The sequence below is a fragment of the Alosa pseudoharengus genome, unplaced genomic scaffold (assembly GCF_046254945.1).
Source record: "Alosa pseudoharengus isolate Yale_2024_CS ecotype anadromous, Long Island Sound unplaced genomic scaffold, YU_APseudo_1.1 YU_APseudo_1.1_scf_9, whole genome shotgun sequence".
NCBI lineage: Eukaryota > Metazoa > Chordata > Actinopteri > Clupeiformes > Clupeidae > Alosa > Alosa pseudoharengus.
Genome location: NW_027468881.1, coordinates 31,201,928 through 31,218,648, shown reverse-complemented (window position 1 = coordinate 31,218,648; position 16,721 = coordinate 31,201,928). Strand labels below are relative to the sequence as shown.

At 47.3% G+C, this 16,721-nt stretch overlaps 1 protein-coding gene across 5 annotated transcripts in view; it reads left to right on the top strand.

Annotated features, from left to right (window-relative positions):
* Positions 1-16,721, top strand: part of atp2b3b (ATPase plasma membrane Ca2+ transporting 3b) — a 37,500-nt gene continuing 20,779 nt past the window's right edge. The window contains exons 1-10 of one of the 5 annotated variants that reach the window (XM_076275512.1): positions 1-232; positions 5,798-5,995; positions 7,679-7,936; positions 9,266-9,391; positions 10,666-10,791; positions 12,526-12,588; positions 13,219-13,260; positions 14,177-14,341; positions 15,140-15,354; positions 15,529-15,771. In XM_076275512.1, coding sequence (XP_076131627.1) covers positions 1-232; positions 5,798-5,995; positions 7,679-7,936; positions 9,266-9,391; positions 10,666-10,791; positions 12,526-12,588; positions 13,219-13,260; positions 14,177-14,341; positions 15,140-15,354; positions 15,529-15,771 — 1,668 coding nt within the window. Of the gene's footprint in view, positions 233-5,797; positions 5,996-7,678; positions 7,937-9,265; positions 9,392-10,665; positions 10,816-12,525; positions 12,589-13,218; positions 13,261-14,176; positions 14,342-15,139; positions 15,355-15,528; positions 15,772-16,721 lie in introns of all 5 variants that reach the window. The other 4 variants (XM_076275511.1, XM_076275513.1, XM_076275515.1 and 1 more) reach the window with 4 other exon arrangements.

The following is a 16,721-nucleotide window of genomic DNA, read 5'->3' as shown; positions in this document are numbered from 1 at the left end:
ATGTCGACAACAGCGACAATGGGCGACATGGCCAACAGTACGGTGGAGTTCTACCCAAAGCGGGGCGGAGGCGGAGGTGCGGAGGCCAACCACACGGAGGACTTTGGGGTGACTCTGGACGAGCTGCGAGATCTGATGGAGCTTCGGGGGCCAGAGGCGCTGCAGAAGATCCAGGAGAGCTACGGAGACACGGAAGGGCTCTGCCAGCGACTCAAGTCCTCCACCACTGAAGGTAAGGCCCGCACAGGGTCACACACACACACACACACACACACACACACACACACACACATACACCCTACACTTACATTCATCTATCTATCTATCGTTTTCTTTCAATTGATCTGTCTATCAGTCTGGACAGATTGTCTGTACTGTATGTCTGCTTCCTCTGACGTTTTGTGCAATGTAGCGACTGCATCAGTGGTCTTCTGCCTGTACTGTAGTGTGTGGGGTTAGAGAGAAGCTGAGATGAATGTCCTGTATGTTCAATTCAGGGTTGAGATTCTGGAGCCTGCTCTTGATCTCAAGATCAAAGTCTTAGGTCTCTTCTTGGCCATGGGCAAACATTTTTGTCTCTTTCTCGTGACAATAAATGTAAAACTTGTATGAATGTATGAACTTTTTTGTCATCTTATTGATAAATAACCCGCAATCTTGTGGCTAAATAGATTCCATTTTCCCGCTCTTTTACTAACTGACGTTGGTCAACAGCCGATCCTCTAACAACAGGGCGGGGATGAAACGAAATCACCTGTTATAGATATGTATATATATTATAGATGTACTGATAAACACACAGAAAAATTTAACTGTTAAATTTAACATTTAAATGTATGTGGTTCTTCATTGCTTTGTAGTGTTCATCGGTTCATTTGCATGCACATTAATTCTTCTCTCAGTCTCGATTTTGTTTTATTATCTCAACAGTCCTCACTGTTAAAAGTCTGGATCTTATCTTAGTGTAGATGGGTCTGGGTGTGGGGGCTTGTCTTGGTGTGTCGCTGTAAAGTGGTCCTGACTGCACCGCTGGCTGACTGACAGAGGGCCAGGCCAGATAAATGTGCCGTGTGCGGGGACCAGGCACCCTGCGGCTCGGCTTCACAGACACTTAGGTGGGGCCTGACAGGAGCGACACCCACAGAGAATTCACCTTGCCCCTCTCCCCCGTCTGTCTCTCTCTCTCTTTTACTCTCATTCTCTCGCTCTCTCACTCTCTCTCTGTTGCTCTCTTCTCCCCATGTCGTTCTCTCGTTCTGTCCTCTCTGACTGTCGCCCTCTTTGTCTCTCCTATCTTTCTGATTTCCACATTCTTCTCTGGTCTTTCTCTGTCTTTCTCTCTCTCTCTCTCACTCTAGCTCTCTTTCTCTTTCTCTCACTGTTTGTCATTAATTCCTAGACATTCTTGTTATTCTTTCTTTTCTTCAGTCATTCTGTTCACTTCTTAGCTTTTTTTTCTCTTCCTCTGGTCCTTTCTTTCTCTCTCTCTCTCTCTCTCTCTCTCTCACTCTCACCACAACTCTCACTTAGCCCCCGCCCCCCTCTCTTTCTCTGTATCCACCATTTCTCTTCCTTGTCTCACTCGGCCAACTTCCCACTCTCTGTACAAGCGTTCCTGTTAGGTTGCTAGGCTACGGAGCTGTCGGTGGCAAAGTGGGTGTAGGAAGAGGAGGATACTGGGTAAACAGCTCTCTGTTGTCAGAGGAGGGATGCGGATTGAGGGGTTCTTGACGGCAACCTGGACAGATCCCTACATTTTAAGCTGAGGTTGGTATCCTCGCTTCAAAGAGTAAAAGTCCTACCATCACTAAACCAGGTGATTCTAATTAGAACAACTCTTCAGACAGGTAGATGAGATAGTTAGTGCAGTCACCTGAGTTAAGTGCAAAGGTGAAATCAGTGCATAGCATGACTTTACCCTCCCCTGGTTTTAGGGCAAACTTGCCCCTTCCCGCTGGTGCCCTCTGTTGTATTGTCATTGGTACATTGCTGTGCAGAAATATTAAACATTATATAATAAAACAGAGACAGGGCAACTCATTATTGTAAGATTCAGTGTAGCCATAAGTGGTGGGGCATCTCTGATTGTGTTCTCTTGGTCTTTTAAGGTGTACCCGTCACTGGTGGTGTGTGTTACTGGTGGTGTGAGTGAGACTGGTGGTGTGAGTTACTGGTGGTGTGTATTGTATTGTGTGTTCAAGGTGTGAGTAGTACTGATCTATAAAGTTATGCATGTTATGGTCATCAAAGGTGTAGGCCTACATACAGTATTACTGGTGGTCTTTGAAGGAACAAGGCAACAAGCCCTATTTTTGGGAAATAAGCTTATTTGGTGGGTACCCCAGAGTTAGATAAAAGAATGCTTGCCCTTCTCTTCTCTGTGCATGTAATAACCCAGTGTGACACTGTTACTCTAGCTTAGCATAATTCACTCGAAATGGGTTACACCAGTTAGCCTATAGCTCCCTTTTAGCTATAGCTATATAGGCTAACTGGTGTTACCCACTTCCAGTAGTTCCGCTTATCTAACTATGGACGACAAATTAGCTAATTGTCCAAAAAGTTGTCCTTTTAAGGAGTTTGGTTGCTATGGTTTTGTGATGGCCGAATGCTTGTGTATTTTTGAAGTACTTTGTTTGTTCGAGTGTATGTGTGTGTGTTGTGTGTGTGTGTGTGTGTGTTGTGTGTGTGTGTTATGTCGTGTGTGTGTGTGTGTGTGTGTGAGTTTGTGTGTGTGTGTTTGTGTGTGTGTTCGTATGTGTGCATGCCTGTGTGTGTGTGTGAGAGAGAGAGAGAGAGAGACTTCTAATTTATTTGTCCTTTGGTGTTTTTATTGGTGTGTCTACTGGCTGTCTGACAGATTTTTCTGGGTGGTGTATGTTTGCAAAGCATGACAAAGCATGAGAGCAGGAAAGAGAGAGAGAGAGAGAGAGAGAGAGAGAGTTTGAGAGTGTTTGAGAGAGAGAGAGAGAGAGAGAGTGTTTGAGAGAGAGAGAGAGAGAGAGAGAGTGTTTGAGAGAGAGAGAGAGAGAGAGAGACAGAGAGAGAGAGAGTGTTTGAGAGAGAGAGAGAGAGAGACAGAGAGAGAACTAGACAGACGGAGGGGGAGAGATGATGGTGACCAAGTGATGCTGAGTGAAACTGACACTGTGAAGATGAGGTTCTGTAAATGGAGGTGCATTAGGACTCCTTTCATCACCCGCAGCACCTTCTCCTGGTAAATAAGCAGTGGGACGCTCGGACTGGAGAGGGAACCAATCACATCAGCACCTCTCCTCTGGTAACACGATCCCCAATAAAGGGTGTGGACCCGAGCTGTCAGTCAATCAAACCTCAACACACCACTGACCTCCTACACTGCAGTATGAAAGCATATGAGAGAGACAGGAGAGAGAGAGAGAGAGAGAGAGAGAAAAAGAGAAGGAGAAATGAGGAGAGAGAAGAAGGGAAGAAGAAAGAGAGGAGATGGGGGAGAGAGGGAGAGAAGGAGAGAAGAGAGAGAGAGAGAAGGAGACAAGGAGAGAGGGAGGGAGGCAGTCAGAAGGAAAGCCAGAGCTACTTGCCGCATTGTCAAGGACACATCAAGGGGAGATGGTGAACGGAGGGGAAGAGAGAGGGAGTGGGGGAGAAGGAGAATAGGAGTAAAGGGAGAGAGAGAGAGAGAAAATTAGATTCTTCAAAGGGAGGGAGGGAGGGAGGCGCAGCCAGGACCACTCAGCATTTTTTACTCATCTTCCTCAGGTGGCTTCCACCCCTCCATCACACACACACACACACACACACACACACACACACACACACACACACACACACACACACACACACACACATGCACACACCTACACGCACACACACACACTTACGCACACACACACAAGCACAAGCACACTTAATCTTCCCAACCTTTGCTCAAACTGGGTGTAACAGTTAGCTCTCCTGATGCCAGACACCTGTTACTAGCGCGAAGTCAGGTTGGAAATGTCCAAATAGCACTGCAGTCTGACCATGTCTGCTCATCTAGAGCTGTTTGCAGTGAGTGTGCACTGGAACCACACACAGTACACTGGCAGGCTACAGCACTAACAATCTCTGTGCATGTTAAGTGAGAAATAAAGAGCAACAGTGCTCCTGGCATTCCTCTGAGGTCCTGGTGACTCGACTCAGCGAGTGCGTGGCGAGCTACTTCACAGTTCTCTGCTGTGACCTTAATTTGCATCGTTACTCATCAGACATTCGCGACTAGACTGAACCAGTTTTGTGGCCAAGTTTTCAAGCCCAAATCCAAGGTTAAAAGAAAGACCCAAAACGCAGCTCTCTCTCCTAGAATGAGAGAGGGAGAGAGAGAGAGAAAGAGAGAGCTGCCATAACTGCTGGCCAATCAAAAATCTGTTTACTCCATGTACTGGACTGCTTGTGTGAGGTGATATCATCTGTAGCTGGGCGAAAAGGTGCCTCAAGACAGGAAGTTGAAGAGCCCCACACGATTTTGTGCTTGATGTCTTCATCACCATGGAAACTGCATGCTTGCTATGCTATGTGTGAGGGAAAGACAAAGAGAGAGAGAGAGAGAGAGAGAGAGAGAGAGAGAGAGAGAGAAAGAGAAAGCGAGAGATAGAGGGTTGTGGCTAGATGGGATACAGCTAAGAACGGAAGTCACGTAACAGATAGTGAAATCTCCAGTGAAATCTCCATAGAAATAAACAGTATCAGGACAGGAAGTAACCTAACCCTAACCCTAACCTTAACCCTTAGCTGTATCCCCTCTAGCCACCACCGAGATAGAGTGGTTTAACCATGTTGTAGTTTGTGTTGCAGTCTTGTACCTCGCACCTTGAGTTTTTGGCAGGAATCAGCTCTGTTGGCCCTGTCCTGCAGTCTCTGTTCTACTCTCTGCTCTTATCTGGCAATCTGACCAAGGCCTGATGAAAATGGATTGATTGAATAAAATTGATGGATGTTGTCATAGCAGATGTAATGCATTGCTGATGGACGGTGTGATAACAGCAGAAGGGCTTGTGGATGTTTGAAGTGATATACAGTATAAGGGTATTTGCAATCATAAGCAGAAGAAGGCACTTAGTGCACCACTTAGCTGCTGCATATAGTGGATATGGTTTAGAGTTCAAGATTATTCCTGTTTTTCAATAATACTAGATATTATACAGCATGTTATCTGTTCTGCAGAGCATATGAAATTGTAACATATTCACAATTATGTTAGAAATGCCATTACATATGACACCATGATATAAGGTTTATGAAAACTAACATTTTGTAATAGCTGTGGGCATTAGACAGCAATGTACTGACCAGTTCAACATGGAGGTGTGGGATTATATCTCTATTTATGACTGGTATGTCAAAAATAAGCTATGTTGATTTTGAGTGAAAGATATTCACTAGATTCTCACAAAAAATCTTTCAGTTTAATTCTGCAAGAATCATCATGAAGTTAGTTCGCCACAGCAGTATTGAGTTTTAATGGTTTCTTGGGACCAAGAAGAGCAGCACTTTGCTTTAAATAAGTGTTAGCGATCGTAGGATTAGTAGGATGTTGCATAAATAGTGTGCAGTGCATATGTGCATTGAAGTAATAGTGATAGGAACTGTATAACAGCACAAGGTACGGATATTGATCTGGATGGTATGTGGGCGTCTGCATGTTGATTAAGTCTGGTGGGAGAGAATGTAATGGTTTAGAACATCCACAGCCTACGGGGATGTTAACCTGTGCTTGTGTGTGTGTGTGTGTGTGTGTGTGTGTGTGTTTGTTTGTTTCCATTTCCACTCTCTCCAGGCCTGTCGGGGCATCCTGCGGACCTGGAGAAGCGCGGGCAGGCGTTCGGCCAGAACTTCATCCCCCCGAAGAAGGCCAAAACCTTCCTGGCGCTGGTGTGGGAGGCGCTCCAGGACGTCACCCTAATCATCCTGGAGATCGCCGCCATCATCTCCCTGGCCCTGTCCTTCTACCAGCCACCAGGGGATGAGACCGAAGGTAAGGGCATGCACAGAGAGATGCGGAGAGAGGAGAGGAAAGGAGAGAGAGAGAGAAAGAGAGAGAGGGAGAGAGAGAGAGGCCGACAGATCAGACTGATAGTTTCTGCTACTTTAACTCTGCAACTTTAGGAATGATGGATGCAGATTTTCTCATCATCATTTTCCAACATCAAACGGAGGAAAGCGAACTCATTGGGTCTGACTGATGGGAAGTGGAGGGCTTGAAGGAGGGATAGGAGGACATGGGCAGAGGAACGAAGAAAGAAAGTGCATGGAGGAAGGGAGCAAATTAATAAAATATGGTGTCTCCGGATCGATAAAGAGAGATGGAGAGGAATTGAGGGCTAGAGAGCAGAGGAGAGGAGGACAGGAGCATGGAGTGAGAGAAAGAGAGAAGCGAGGGTTTAACATCAAAACTAGGATGTGAAAAGGAATGTGAGAAGTTGACGATCATCCGGATAGATCAAGCTGCAAAAAGAGCCAGTTGATGGGGTTTTTGCTTTCCAGTATGCGCCCCATACGGACTGGATGTCTGCGGATGAGAAGTGGACTTTGTGCACCGAGTCTGTGTGGGCAAAAATTAATCAGAATTGAATACATGTAAACGGTGGTAAGCCGGATGTGAGGATAGTGTGTGAGAGAGAGAGAGAGAGAGAGAGAGAGAGAGAGAGATGGAGAGTGAGAGACAGAGTGGGTGGAGGAGTGATGCTGAGGAATGAGTGAGTGGGTGAGTGGGTGGGTGAGTGGGAGGAAAGTAAAGTAAGGAAGGAAGGGAGGGAGAGATGAAGGGAGAGAGAGAGAGAGAGAGAGAGAGAGATCGGAAGTAGACAGAACAGAGAGGGGAGGGGTGGTAGGTAAAACGAGAGGAAAGGAAATACTGTTGGAATGAAGAGAAACGTTAGAATTCTGTGGTCATGTTGTATGGAGAAAATCAGTGGGTTCATGAATAGACCAGATGTAAGTGGGAAGACATCATTGTTTTGTTTATCAAATATATACGAACATTTTAATCTAAACCTCTCAATCAGCTTACTGCGTTGAATTCATTTAATGCATGATTGTGTAGCCTTCTTAAGTTGGGAACACATTTAAGAAATGCAGTTCACTTATTGACCAGCCAGTTTAGTCAGACTGAACCGCACTGCCAGGAAGACATACACATAATCAGTGCTGTACGTGTGCACCCTGGAAACTAAACCCATGGGATCGGGATCGGCATAGCTTTGCTAGTGGGTCGTTCTACCAAAAGGCTACATGCCTTTTCAACCTGTGGAAGAAGTTGCAAAAGTGCAACTCCAAGTAAAGGTCAACTCCCTCAGTTGATTGTCAGATCAGTTGAAGCCCGTGCAGGGTTATTTTTTTATCATGAGAAAAATTTGCGATGACCCTTTGTGGACTCATGTCCACAGACGCGTTTCGGCCTAAGCCATCGTCAGTGTGTCACTGACGATGGCTTAGGCCGAAACGCCACTGACGATGGCTTAGGCCGAAACGCGTCTGTGGACATGGCATTAATAAATAAGTAAAGAGAATGTACTTGAGAGTGCGGTTTTTCTATTCTAAGTTGTGACCTTTTGGCTCGCACCCGAAATTGTTGTGAGATTTGGAGTTGAGCGCGCCTGCTCTCACTGCCCTTTGTGGACTCATCCACATGATCTTGACTGCCCCTACCCCAACCCAGCCTGCGGCAATGTGCAGAGCGGTGCGGAGGACGAGGGCGAGGCGGAGGCGGGCTGGATCGAGGGGGCGGCCATCCTGCTGTCTGTCATCTGTGTGGTGCTGGTGACGGCCTTCAACGACTGGAGCAAGGAGAAGCAGTTCCGCGGGCTGCAGAGCCGCATCGAGCAGGAGCAGCGATTCGCCGTGGTGCGCAATGGCAACGTCATCCAGATCCCCGTGGCTGAGATGGTGGTTGGGGACATGGCCCAGGTTAAATACGGTCAGTCTGCAGCCCCCCATTGCACAAACACACACACACACGAACACACACACACACACACACACACACACACACACACACACACACATCAAACTCCTCCTGCAAACCCCCCAAACGCAGTATTTTAATGATGCCTAATTATGTTTAATGAGTCTTGTTAACTAGGGCTGAATGAACCTGTAGAGTCTACTTCTGGGAGCGTTTGGAAATTTTGAGGGTTTAGCAAAAAGCATATACTGTACATTGCAGAACATTCTTTATTTGTGTACCGCAGGCTAAAATATCCCTGAAAATATTTATATCAGTAGATACAGCTCTATTTTTATTCAAACAGGCAGTAATGTGGCCCACATTCCTTTTCCATCAAAAAAAAATAGGTGTTCATTTCTTTATTTATCTGAGATATATTTATGGACATTGCAGGAGACATAGATGTTTCACATTTTGCCATTTTTATCACAGTATGTTGGATATCCAAGAGAGTTTAACTTGATTTCAAACACTGAGCCAGGCCTTTTGAAATCCCCTTAAATACATCCAGTGACATTCTCTCCTCTCTCCCTCTGCTCTGCGGTTCCTCCTCTCCTTCGCTATCCTCTCCTGTTCCTTCTCTTATCCTCTCCTCTCCTCTGCTGTTCCTCCTCTTCTCTCTTTTCCTTTGCTGTTCCTCCTCTTCTCCTCTCCTCTTTCCCTCTTCTCCTCTGTTGTTCCTCCACTTATCCTCTCCTCTCCTCTGCTTTTCTTCCTCTCCTCTGATCTCCTCTGCTGTTCCTCCTCCTCTCCTCTCCTCTTTTCCTCTGCTCCTCTTCTGTTCCTCTCCTCCTCTCCTCTCCTCCACTCCTCTGCTGTTCCTCCTCTCCTCCTCTCCTCTCCTCCACACCTCTGCTGTTTCTCCTCTCCTCCTCTCCTCTCCTCTCCTCCACTTCTCTGCTGTTCCTCCTCTCCTCCTCTCCTCTCCTCCACACCTCTGCTGTTTCTCCTCTCCTCCTCTCCTCTCCTCTCCTCCACTTCTCTGCTGTTCCTCCTCTCCTCTCCTCCACACCTCTGCTGTTCCTCCTCTCCTCTCCTCCACTTCTCTGCTGTTCCTCCTCTCCTCTCCTCCACTCCTCTGCTGTTCCTCCTCTCCTCCTCTCCTCTCCTCTCCTCCACTCCTCTGCTGTTCCTCCTCTCCTCCTCTCCTCTCCTCTCCTCCACTCCTCTGCTGTTCCTCCTCTCCTCCTCTCCTCTCCTCTCCTCCACTCCTCTGCTGTTCCTCCTCTCCTCCTCTCCTTTCCTCTCCTCCACTCCTCTGCTGTTCCTCCTCTCCTCCGCTCTCCTCTCCTCTGACAGGTGACCTCCTGCCAGCCGATGGTATCCTGGTTCAAAGCAACGACCTGAAGATTGATGAGAGCTCCCTAACGGGGGAGTCTGATCATGTCCGCAAGTCTGCCGATAAGGACCCAATGCTCCTCTCTGGTGAGCTGCTTTCTCTTGGCTTTTGTTAGGAATACCACAGTACTACATTTAAGCATTTAAAAGCTGCATTTGAAAGCTACTCTATGTTGCTTCTTTATCTTAAAATAACAACTTAGATCACATTTTAATGATAATTTGACTTACAGTATAGTACGGAGAATGACATCTCTGCCCATGCGCGCCTGAAATGTCGTTTGTTTCGTGAGCCACCTTAGTGCCAAATGGGTACCCACCCAGTGTGTTGAAAATGTACGCCAAGGGATCTAAATACATTGTATTGCTTGGATGCTGGAAGGGACGTCTGTGGTATTGATTGTACACGTAGCTGCTTGATTGCATGACATCTTTTGTATGTACATATGAGCAAGTATGTGTGTGCTTGTTTGTGTTGCTGTGTGTGTCTTGTGAGAGGGCTGGTAGAAGAAAATTGCCTGGGCCCCTTAACAGAAGTGGGGCATTTATTTGCATTACACACACACACACAATCACACACACACACACACACACACACACATACACACACACACACACACACACAAACTCTCTCTCACACACACACACACACACACACACACAAACACACACACACAAACTCTCTCTCACACACACACCCACACACACACACACACACACACACACACACACACACACAAACTCTCTCTCACACACACACCCACCCACACACACACACACACACACACAAAACCACCATGAGCAGGGAGGCAGGTGATAAACACTCCCGTGCTCATAGCCCAAAATGTGATACCGTCCTCCTGAGATAGTGCACCTGTACTGTACATGTGTATGGCCAGCAATAAAGCAAAAGGCCTCTTTACCGTCCCGTGTGGACGGATGGTGTGTGTGGCTGCGTAGCCCAGCTGGTGACCTTCCTGGTGCTGTGTGTGTCGATGCGGGTGAATGAGAGACGGGGGACAGATCCAGATGTGCATAATCAGATCTCTGAGTTCCCTGCATCCTGAGCTGCGCTCACAAACGCCAGCGCCAGCTTCGTTCATCCCCAGCGGATATTTTTAGAAAGCCAAACATGATTCTGTCTACTTTCATTTGGGGATTTCTGGAAAAGGAAGATGTCCAAGTCTGTAGACTAGCATCTTATTTAGGGAGATAATTGGCGTGCCATTTGTGTGTGTGTCTGTGTGTGCGTGTGCGTGTGTGTGCGTGTGTGTGTCTATCTATCTCTCTATCTCTCTATCTATCTATCTATCTATCTATCTCTCCATCTCTCTCACTCCTTCCACCCCTGTCTCTGTCAGGCACCCATGTGATGGAGGGCTCGGGGAGGATGCTGGTGACGGCTGTGGGAGTGAACTCTCAGACTGGGATCATCTTCACTCTGCTCGGAGCCGGAGAGGGAGAGGAGGAGAAGAAGGAGAAGAAAGGTAGGAGAGGACCAGCCCAAACAGGTCGCTCGCAGTGCAGGCAGAACACACACACACACACACACAAACACACACACACACACACACACACACACACACACACACACACAGATATGCTTACAGAGCAGAAAAAACACCAGTCATTTCAAGAAACTATGGGGGGGCGGGGGGCGGGGGGGGTGGGGGGGGGGTGTCATTCCCTACCGATAACTCTAGACATACAAAAAAAATTCTCGATTTCAATACATCAAGAGTGGTGTTTGCCATTGCAGTCAGGGATTAAGCAAGTGTGCAGGAGGCTACAGACAGGATCATAGCTGAATCCCAGGGCTGTGGTGTGGTGTGGCTGGGCTGTTTTTTATGAATGAAATAGAAGAAGACGGAGGCAGCAGAGAGGCACAGGAGCAAGTGAGCAAGTGAGGGAGGGAGGGAGGGAGGGAGGGAGGGAGTGAGGGAGGGAGGGAGGGAGGGAGGGAGGGAGCGAGGGAGGGAGGGAGGGAGTGTTTGTGCAGTCTCTCGTCTCCGAGCCCTCGTCTGAAAGTCTGAGACTCATGGATAATTCAACACGGATCCTCTCCTCCTGCCCGCTGCCACCCGCCATCCACTGCAGTGAGCGGGAGCGTGCGCGCGGGACAGGGAGTTATACTGGGAGACGCTGATCAATTATTGAGACAGGGATGGAGAGAGGGAGAGAGAGAGAGAGAAGGAGCGAGGTGTGTTGGAGTGGGAGAGGTGGAGAGAAAGGGGAGAGAGAGAGAGAGGGAGAGAGGTCTGCAGAGGGAGTGGGAGGGGGACAGGTGGAGCAAGAGCAAGTGAATGAGAGATCATCTGAAAGTCAAAGGATGGGTAAGAGAAAGAGTGATGGAGAGAAAAGAAGAATCAGAAAGGGATGGAATGAAAGAAAGAGGTAGAGGGACAGAGCAAGTGTAAAAGAGAGAAACACAGAGAGAGAATTTGAACAGAGAGGGAGAGAGAGAGGTAATGGAGAGAAGAGAGAGGGAGGGAAGTTAGGAGAAACATATGTAGAGGTAGAGAGAGTGACTGAAGTGCATGACGTGAGAAGTACCGTTTCCTGACAGGAGCTGAATCTGGTCCAGACTGATCCCAGATCTGGCCCTGATCTGGTTGGGATCCGGCATGAGCCTGTAGGAGGTCCCATTTCTCTCTGTTTATCTCTCTATTAAAACCCATCGGTGCTTTTTCCCTGAAAAGGAGCCTTGTTCCATATTTACAGGGGAACAGACGATGGGGAACCTTTTCCCCCCTGCGATTTGCATTTATTCATGAGCGGGGCACATGAAAGTTAGCAGCAAGGTTATTGAGGCTGTGTTTGACAGTTCCCGAACCGTGATGTAGGATGGTTTCGGATGACGTTCTCAGAAGTTTTTTTTTGTCGTTTTCTAAGATCAACATTTGATGATTTCTTTGTGTGGATTTTTCAAAGGCGTATTTTTTTGCCACATTTCTGTTTTTTATTTTGCTCTCCCTCTGGGATCACCTGAAAGCTCCACACAATGCTTTACAGTGGGAGTCTATCGTGTCATTCTTCAGTCATGCTGGTTCACATGTTCACTGCTCTTATTTTCTTTTTTCTTTGTTTTTGTTCTGTTTTCTCCACCTTTTATTTATTCTTCTCTCTGACCCCCACAACCCTCACCCACCCACCCACCACGTTTTTACACCTTTGCCCAAATAACCCCACTAATGTTACCACCCCCCCCCCCCTCCCAACAGAGGACAGTAGTTTCATGCCCTCACAGTCCGCTGAGGCAGGCAAACAGAGCGCCATCACCAACGGTATGTCACACAGCCCCACCATACCCCACTTCAACCCCACTAACTCCAGAGTCTCGTGTGCTATGATGGTCGATCACATGGCCATGAGATCCCATCATAGCCTGCAGTGTGTCGCCACGGCGACGGGTTGAAGGACAATGGTCAGGGGCGGCCTGGTGCCCTCTGTACAAACATTTCTCTGTTTATGTGCTACCTGTGTGTGTGTGTGTGTGTGTGTGTGTGTGTGTGCGTGCGTGCGTGCGTGCGTGCGTGCGTGCGTGCGTGCGTGCGTGCGTGCGTGCGTGCGTGCGTGCGTGCGTGCGTGCGTGCGTGCGTGCGTGCGTGCGTGCGTGCGTGCGTGCGTGTGCGTGCGTGTGCGTGTGTGTGTGCGTGTGTGTGCGTGCGTGCATGTGTCTATGTTTGTATGTAGTGTGTGTGTCATTGTCGTTTTAGGCATTGCTGTCCCCTGTGTCTTGCTGTTGTCTCCGTCCTCTTTGCCATTCAGTTACACTGTGTGCTTCATGGTCCCTCATGCTGCCTCTGTCTGTTACTCTCTGTCCCCCCATCTCTATTTCTTCCTCTTTTTTCCTGCCCTCTCTCTCTCTCTTTCTCTCTCTCCCTCCCTCCCTCCCCTCTCTCCCTTTTTCACAGGCAAGCAACCAGATGCGGCAGTGGAGACCAATCAGAATAAAGGTACTAGAGTGAATGTTCACCAGATGAGGCAGGTTGTCAGAAGGGGAGGTGAGAGAAATGAAGAGTGGGAAAGAGAAAGAGAGAAGGAAAGAGAGAAAGAAAGAAAGACAACGAGAGGGAAAGAGAGAGAGTGAGAATCTATGGTGTGAAAAAACCTGTAGGGCTCAGCCGAGTATCTTAAGATCGCGCGGCCGAAGACGAGCCTAATTAAATCAAACGTGATAGTGAAGAGAGAAGGCAGATCAGCGGTGTCACAGATACTATCGTCCAAATCAAATTAACTCTGTGAAATCACAGAATTTCCGGGTTCGCGTCAAAAGGGATGGCAACAATGTGCATAACCATCACAATTTCCCACGATTGCAGCCCACTTTTAGTCAGATTTGGCCAGGAACTGGGCCATACACAGACCAGATCAAGGCTGGATATGCCCAAGGCCAAGCTGCTATCAAAGCTCCTGCTTTTAGCTGTACAGAGATAAGGGGAGATGTTTACCAGATTAGGGAGTTGATCATGTCATTTAATGTGCTTTCATTTCAAATACCTGTCAATGTATTGTATATCTGTGAATATATATGTTTGTATGTAAGTTATGTGTGTGTGTATGTGTCCACTACTGTCTTGAACAAGTCCCCTTTGGGTGCTGTGGTTTTCATATGCTCAGTGTTCCTATGCGAGTTTGGAAGCATCTATTGCTACTAGCAATGACATAAGGAACCAATGTAAAGTACTGGCCACAGTAGATTGGTCACAGTCATTTCTGAGGATCCTGTTTTGGTCCTAGTTAAATAACGGTACCATAGCCGACCCTGCTCAGCATAATGGGGTTTGACAAGGAGTACTTTGTCGCTGAGTTGTAACGTGACCAATGTGTTGTCCGTATGTAATGACACAAACTCACATCCCGCCCACCCAGCCAAGAAGCAGGATGGAGCCGTTGCCATGGAGATGCAGCCTCTGAAGAGCGCGGAAGGCGGCGAGGTGGAGGACGGCACGAAGAAGAAAACCAACGTGCCCAAGAAGGAGAAGTCCGTCCTGCAGGGCAAGCTGACCAAGTTGGCCGTGCAGATAGGCAAAGCAGGTGAGCACACGTGTGGCCTACGAAGAGGACTTAACATCAAGAGTGGAGAGTTTACACAGCACCACAGTGAGAGGGAAGGAGAGGAGCTGAACTAACAGCGATGGGCAAAATGTAGAGAGCAAAGCTACAAGCTACTCTACAAGCTACAAGCTACTCTATAAGCTTAAAAGTTTTACTTTTAAACGAGGTCGCAAGTACTGTCAGTTAGAGTTTCCAGGCAGCTACAGTGTTACACTCTGGGGGCATGTTCATGAGCCCCCATGTTCATGCCCCCAGAGTGTAGCGCTGCAGCTACCTGGTTGCTTTACCAATTGTTTTTTTTGTTTTTTTTTGTACTGACAGTACTCAGTGACCTTGAGAAGCAGAGATCTATATAAAAAATAGCTGGATTTCTCCTTTTAAACTACATTTAAGGTACATTTTGTAAGTAGCTTGCCCATCACTGTTAACTAATCATGTGTTCACTTCTTCTTGTCATTTCCTTGTTCGGGTGTTGATATGAGTTTTTGAGTCTTGACCAGTAATACCCATGTGGGCTCAAACCCAGGCTCACAACAATGGAATAACCAAGAGCATTATGGTCTGTTGAGCCAAACGCATGACTCTGTTAGCGGTGGTGCTAGTTATGCTAACGGCTGCTGATCTCAGGCAGTATTGTTTACTTACAGCACCTTTGCATTTGAACAATCCTGTCAAATTCAGACTAGATCCGGCTTTACCCCATATACTGCTGTGTCCTCGCATCCTGAGCCTGAGTGTGGATAGTTAACCCTTCTTTTCTCTGTTCTTGTTGCCCAGGTCTGGTCATGTCGGCCATTACGGTGATTATCCTGGTTTTGTACTTTGTGATTGAGACGTTTGTGGTGGAAGGCCATCAGTGGCTTGCGGAGTGCACACCAGTCTACGTTCAGTACTTTGTGAAGTTCTTCATCATCGGAGTGACTGTGTTGGTGGTGGCTGTACCCGAGGGCCTGCCCCTGGCTGTGACCATCTCTCTCGCTTACTCTGTGAAGGTAAGGTGTGTGTGTGTGTGTGTGTGTGTGTGTGTGTGTGTGTGTGTGTGTCTGCATGCATGTCTGCATGCTTCAGTCGATATAAGAAAGCATCTCCTCCTTTCTTTTCTCTCTTCTCTCTCTCTCTCTCTTCTCTCTCTCTCACTCTCTCTCTCTCTCTCTCCCCTCAACCAGAAAATGATGAAGGACAACAACTTGGTGCGCCACCTGGATGCCTGCGAGACCATGGGCAACGCCACAGCCATCTGCTCCGACAAGACCGGCACACTGACCACCAACCGCATGACTGTGGTGCAGGCCTATATGGGTGACCAGCACTTCCGAGAGGTGCCAGACCCCAGCCAGGTCAACGCCAACATTCTTGAGACCCTTGTCAGTGCCATCGCCGTCAACAGTGCCTACACCTCCAAGATCATGGTGAGGGGGCCAAGCAGACCGTGGTTAAAGTCGCAAGTAACCTTTAGAGCTGAAATTATCATGTGTTACAGGAATATGATCAGATAATGGTACTTGACTTGCATCAAAAAATACCTGTAGACAATACATACCCATGGTGCATTGTAAACAGATCCTGTTTAACACATCTAAACACATTGTCTGGCAGTAACATTAAGTAATAACCTAATACTGTGGAGACCACTGTGAGCAGCTACAGTGCCTGCAACACACCCAAGATCACGGTGAGGGTACAGATGGGTTGATTTAGTTTAAATCTCTATTCAGTTTTGGTTACTGGAATGTGACCAGATGACCATCAGAATCCAGCATTGTATTCAGGTCCTGTGAACTGCTGCCTGTGGGCTTCTATCTGGTCATAACATAATCATAACTAATGAAATGGCTGAAACTGAAGTTGCTCTAACTGTACGATACTAATTGATGAGCGTTATGCCACTCCATGACATACCCTAAGCCTCCGGTCAGTGTCTTACCCCCCAGGCCCGCAACTGAAGCACTTGGTTCACAGAGCGTAAAAATTGTTTTAGAGAACTGGTCTAATTTTTTTGAACGTACACGCCGCTATCACTTCTGGTGTAACTAGTTACACTACATCATAGTGGAAGCAAATTGTTGCAGCAGACGCAGTGCAAATAGAATGCTTCAGTTACAAGCCAGGTTTAGCCTCTCTGCAACACTTAGCTACCTCGGATGGCTTCTTCCATTATTTTAGGGCCATTGAGACGTTATGTTAAGATTTCCTGGAATAAAAACATGCACAATACAAAGCATGCTGTGAGGTGAAATCAGATCTCATTGACACTAAAGAGAGATGTGTTGAATATAAAGATATACTGTATGTTATTATGATGTGCACATGTAATCCAGCTAAAGTTTATTCAGATTGCATCTAGATACTAAACAAACAT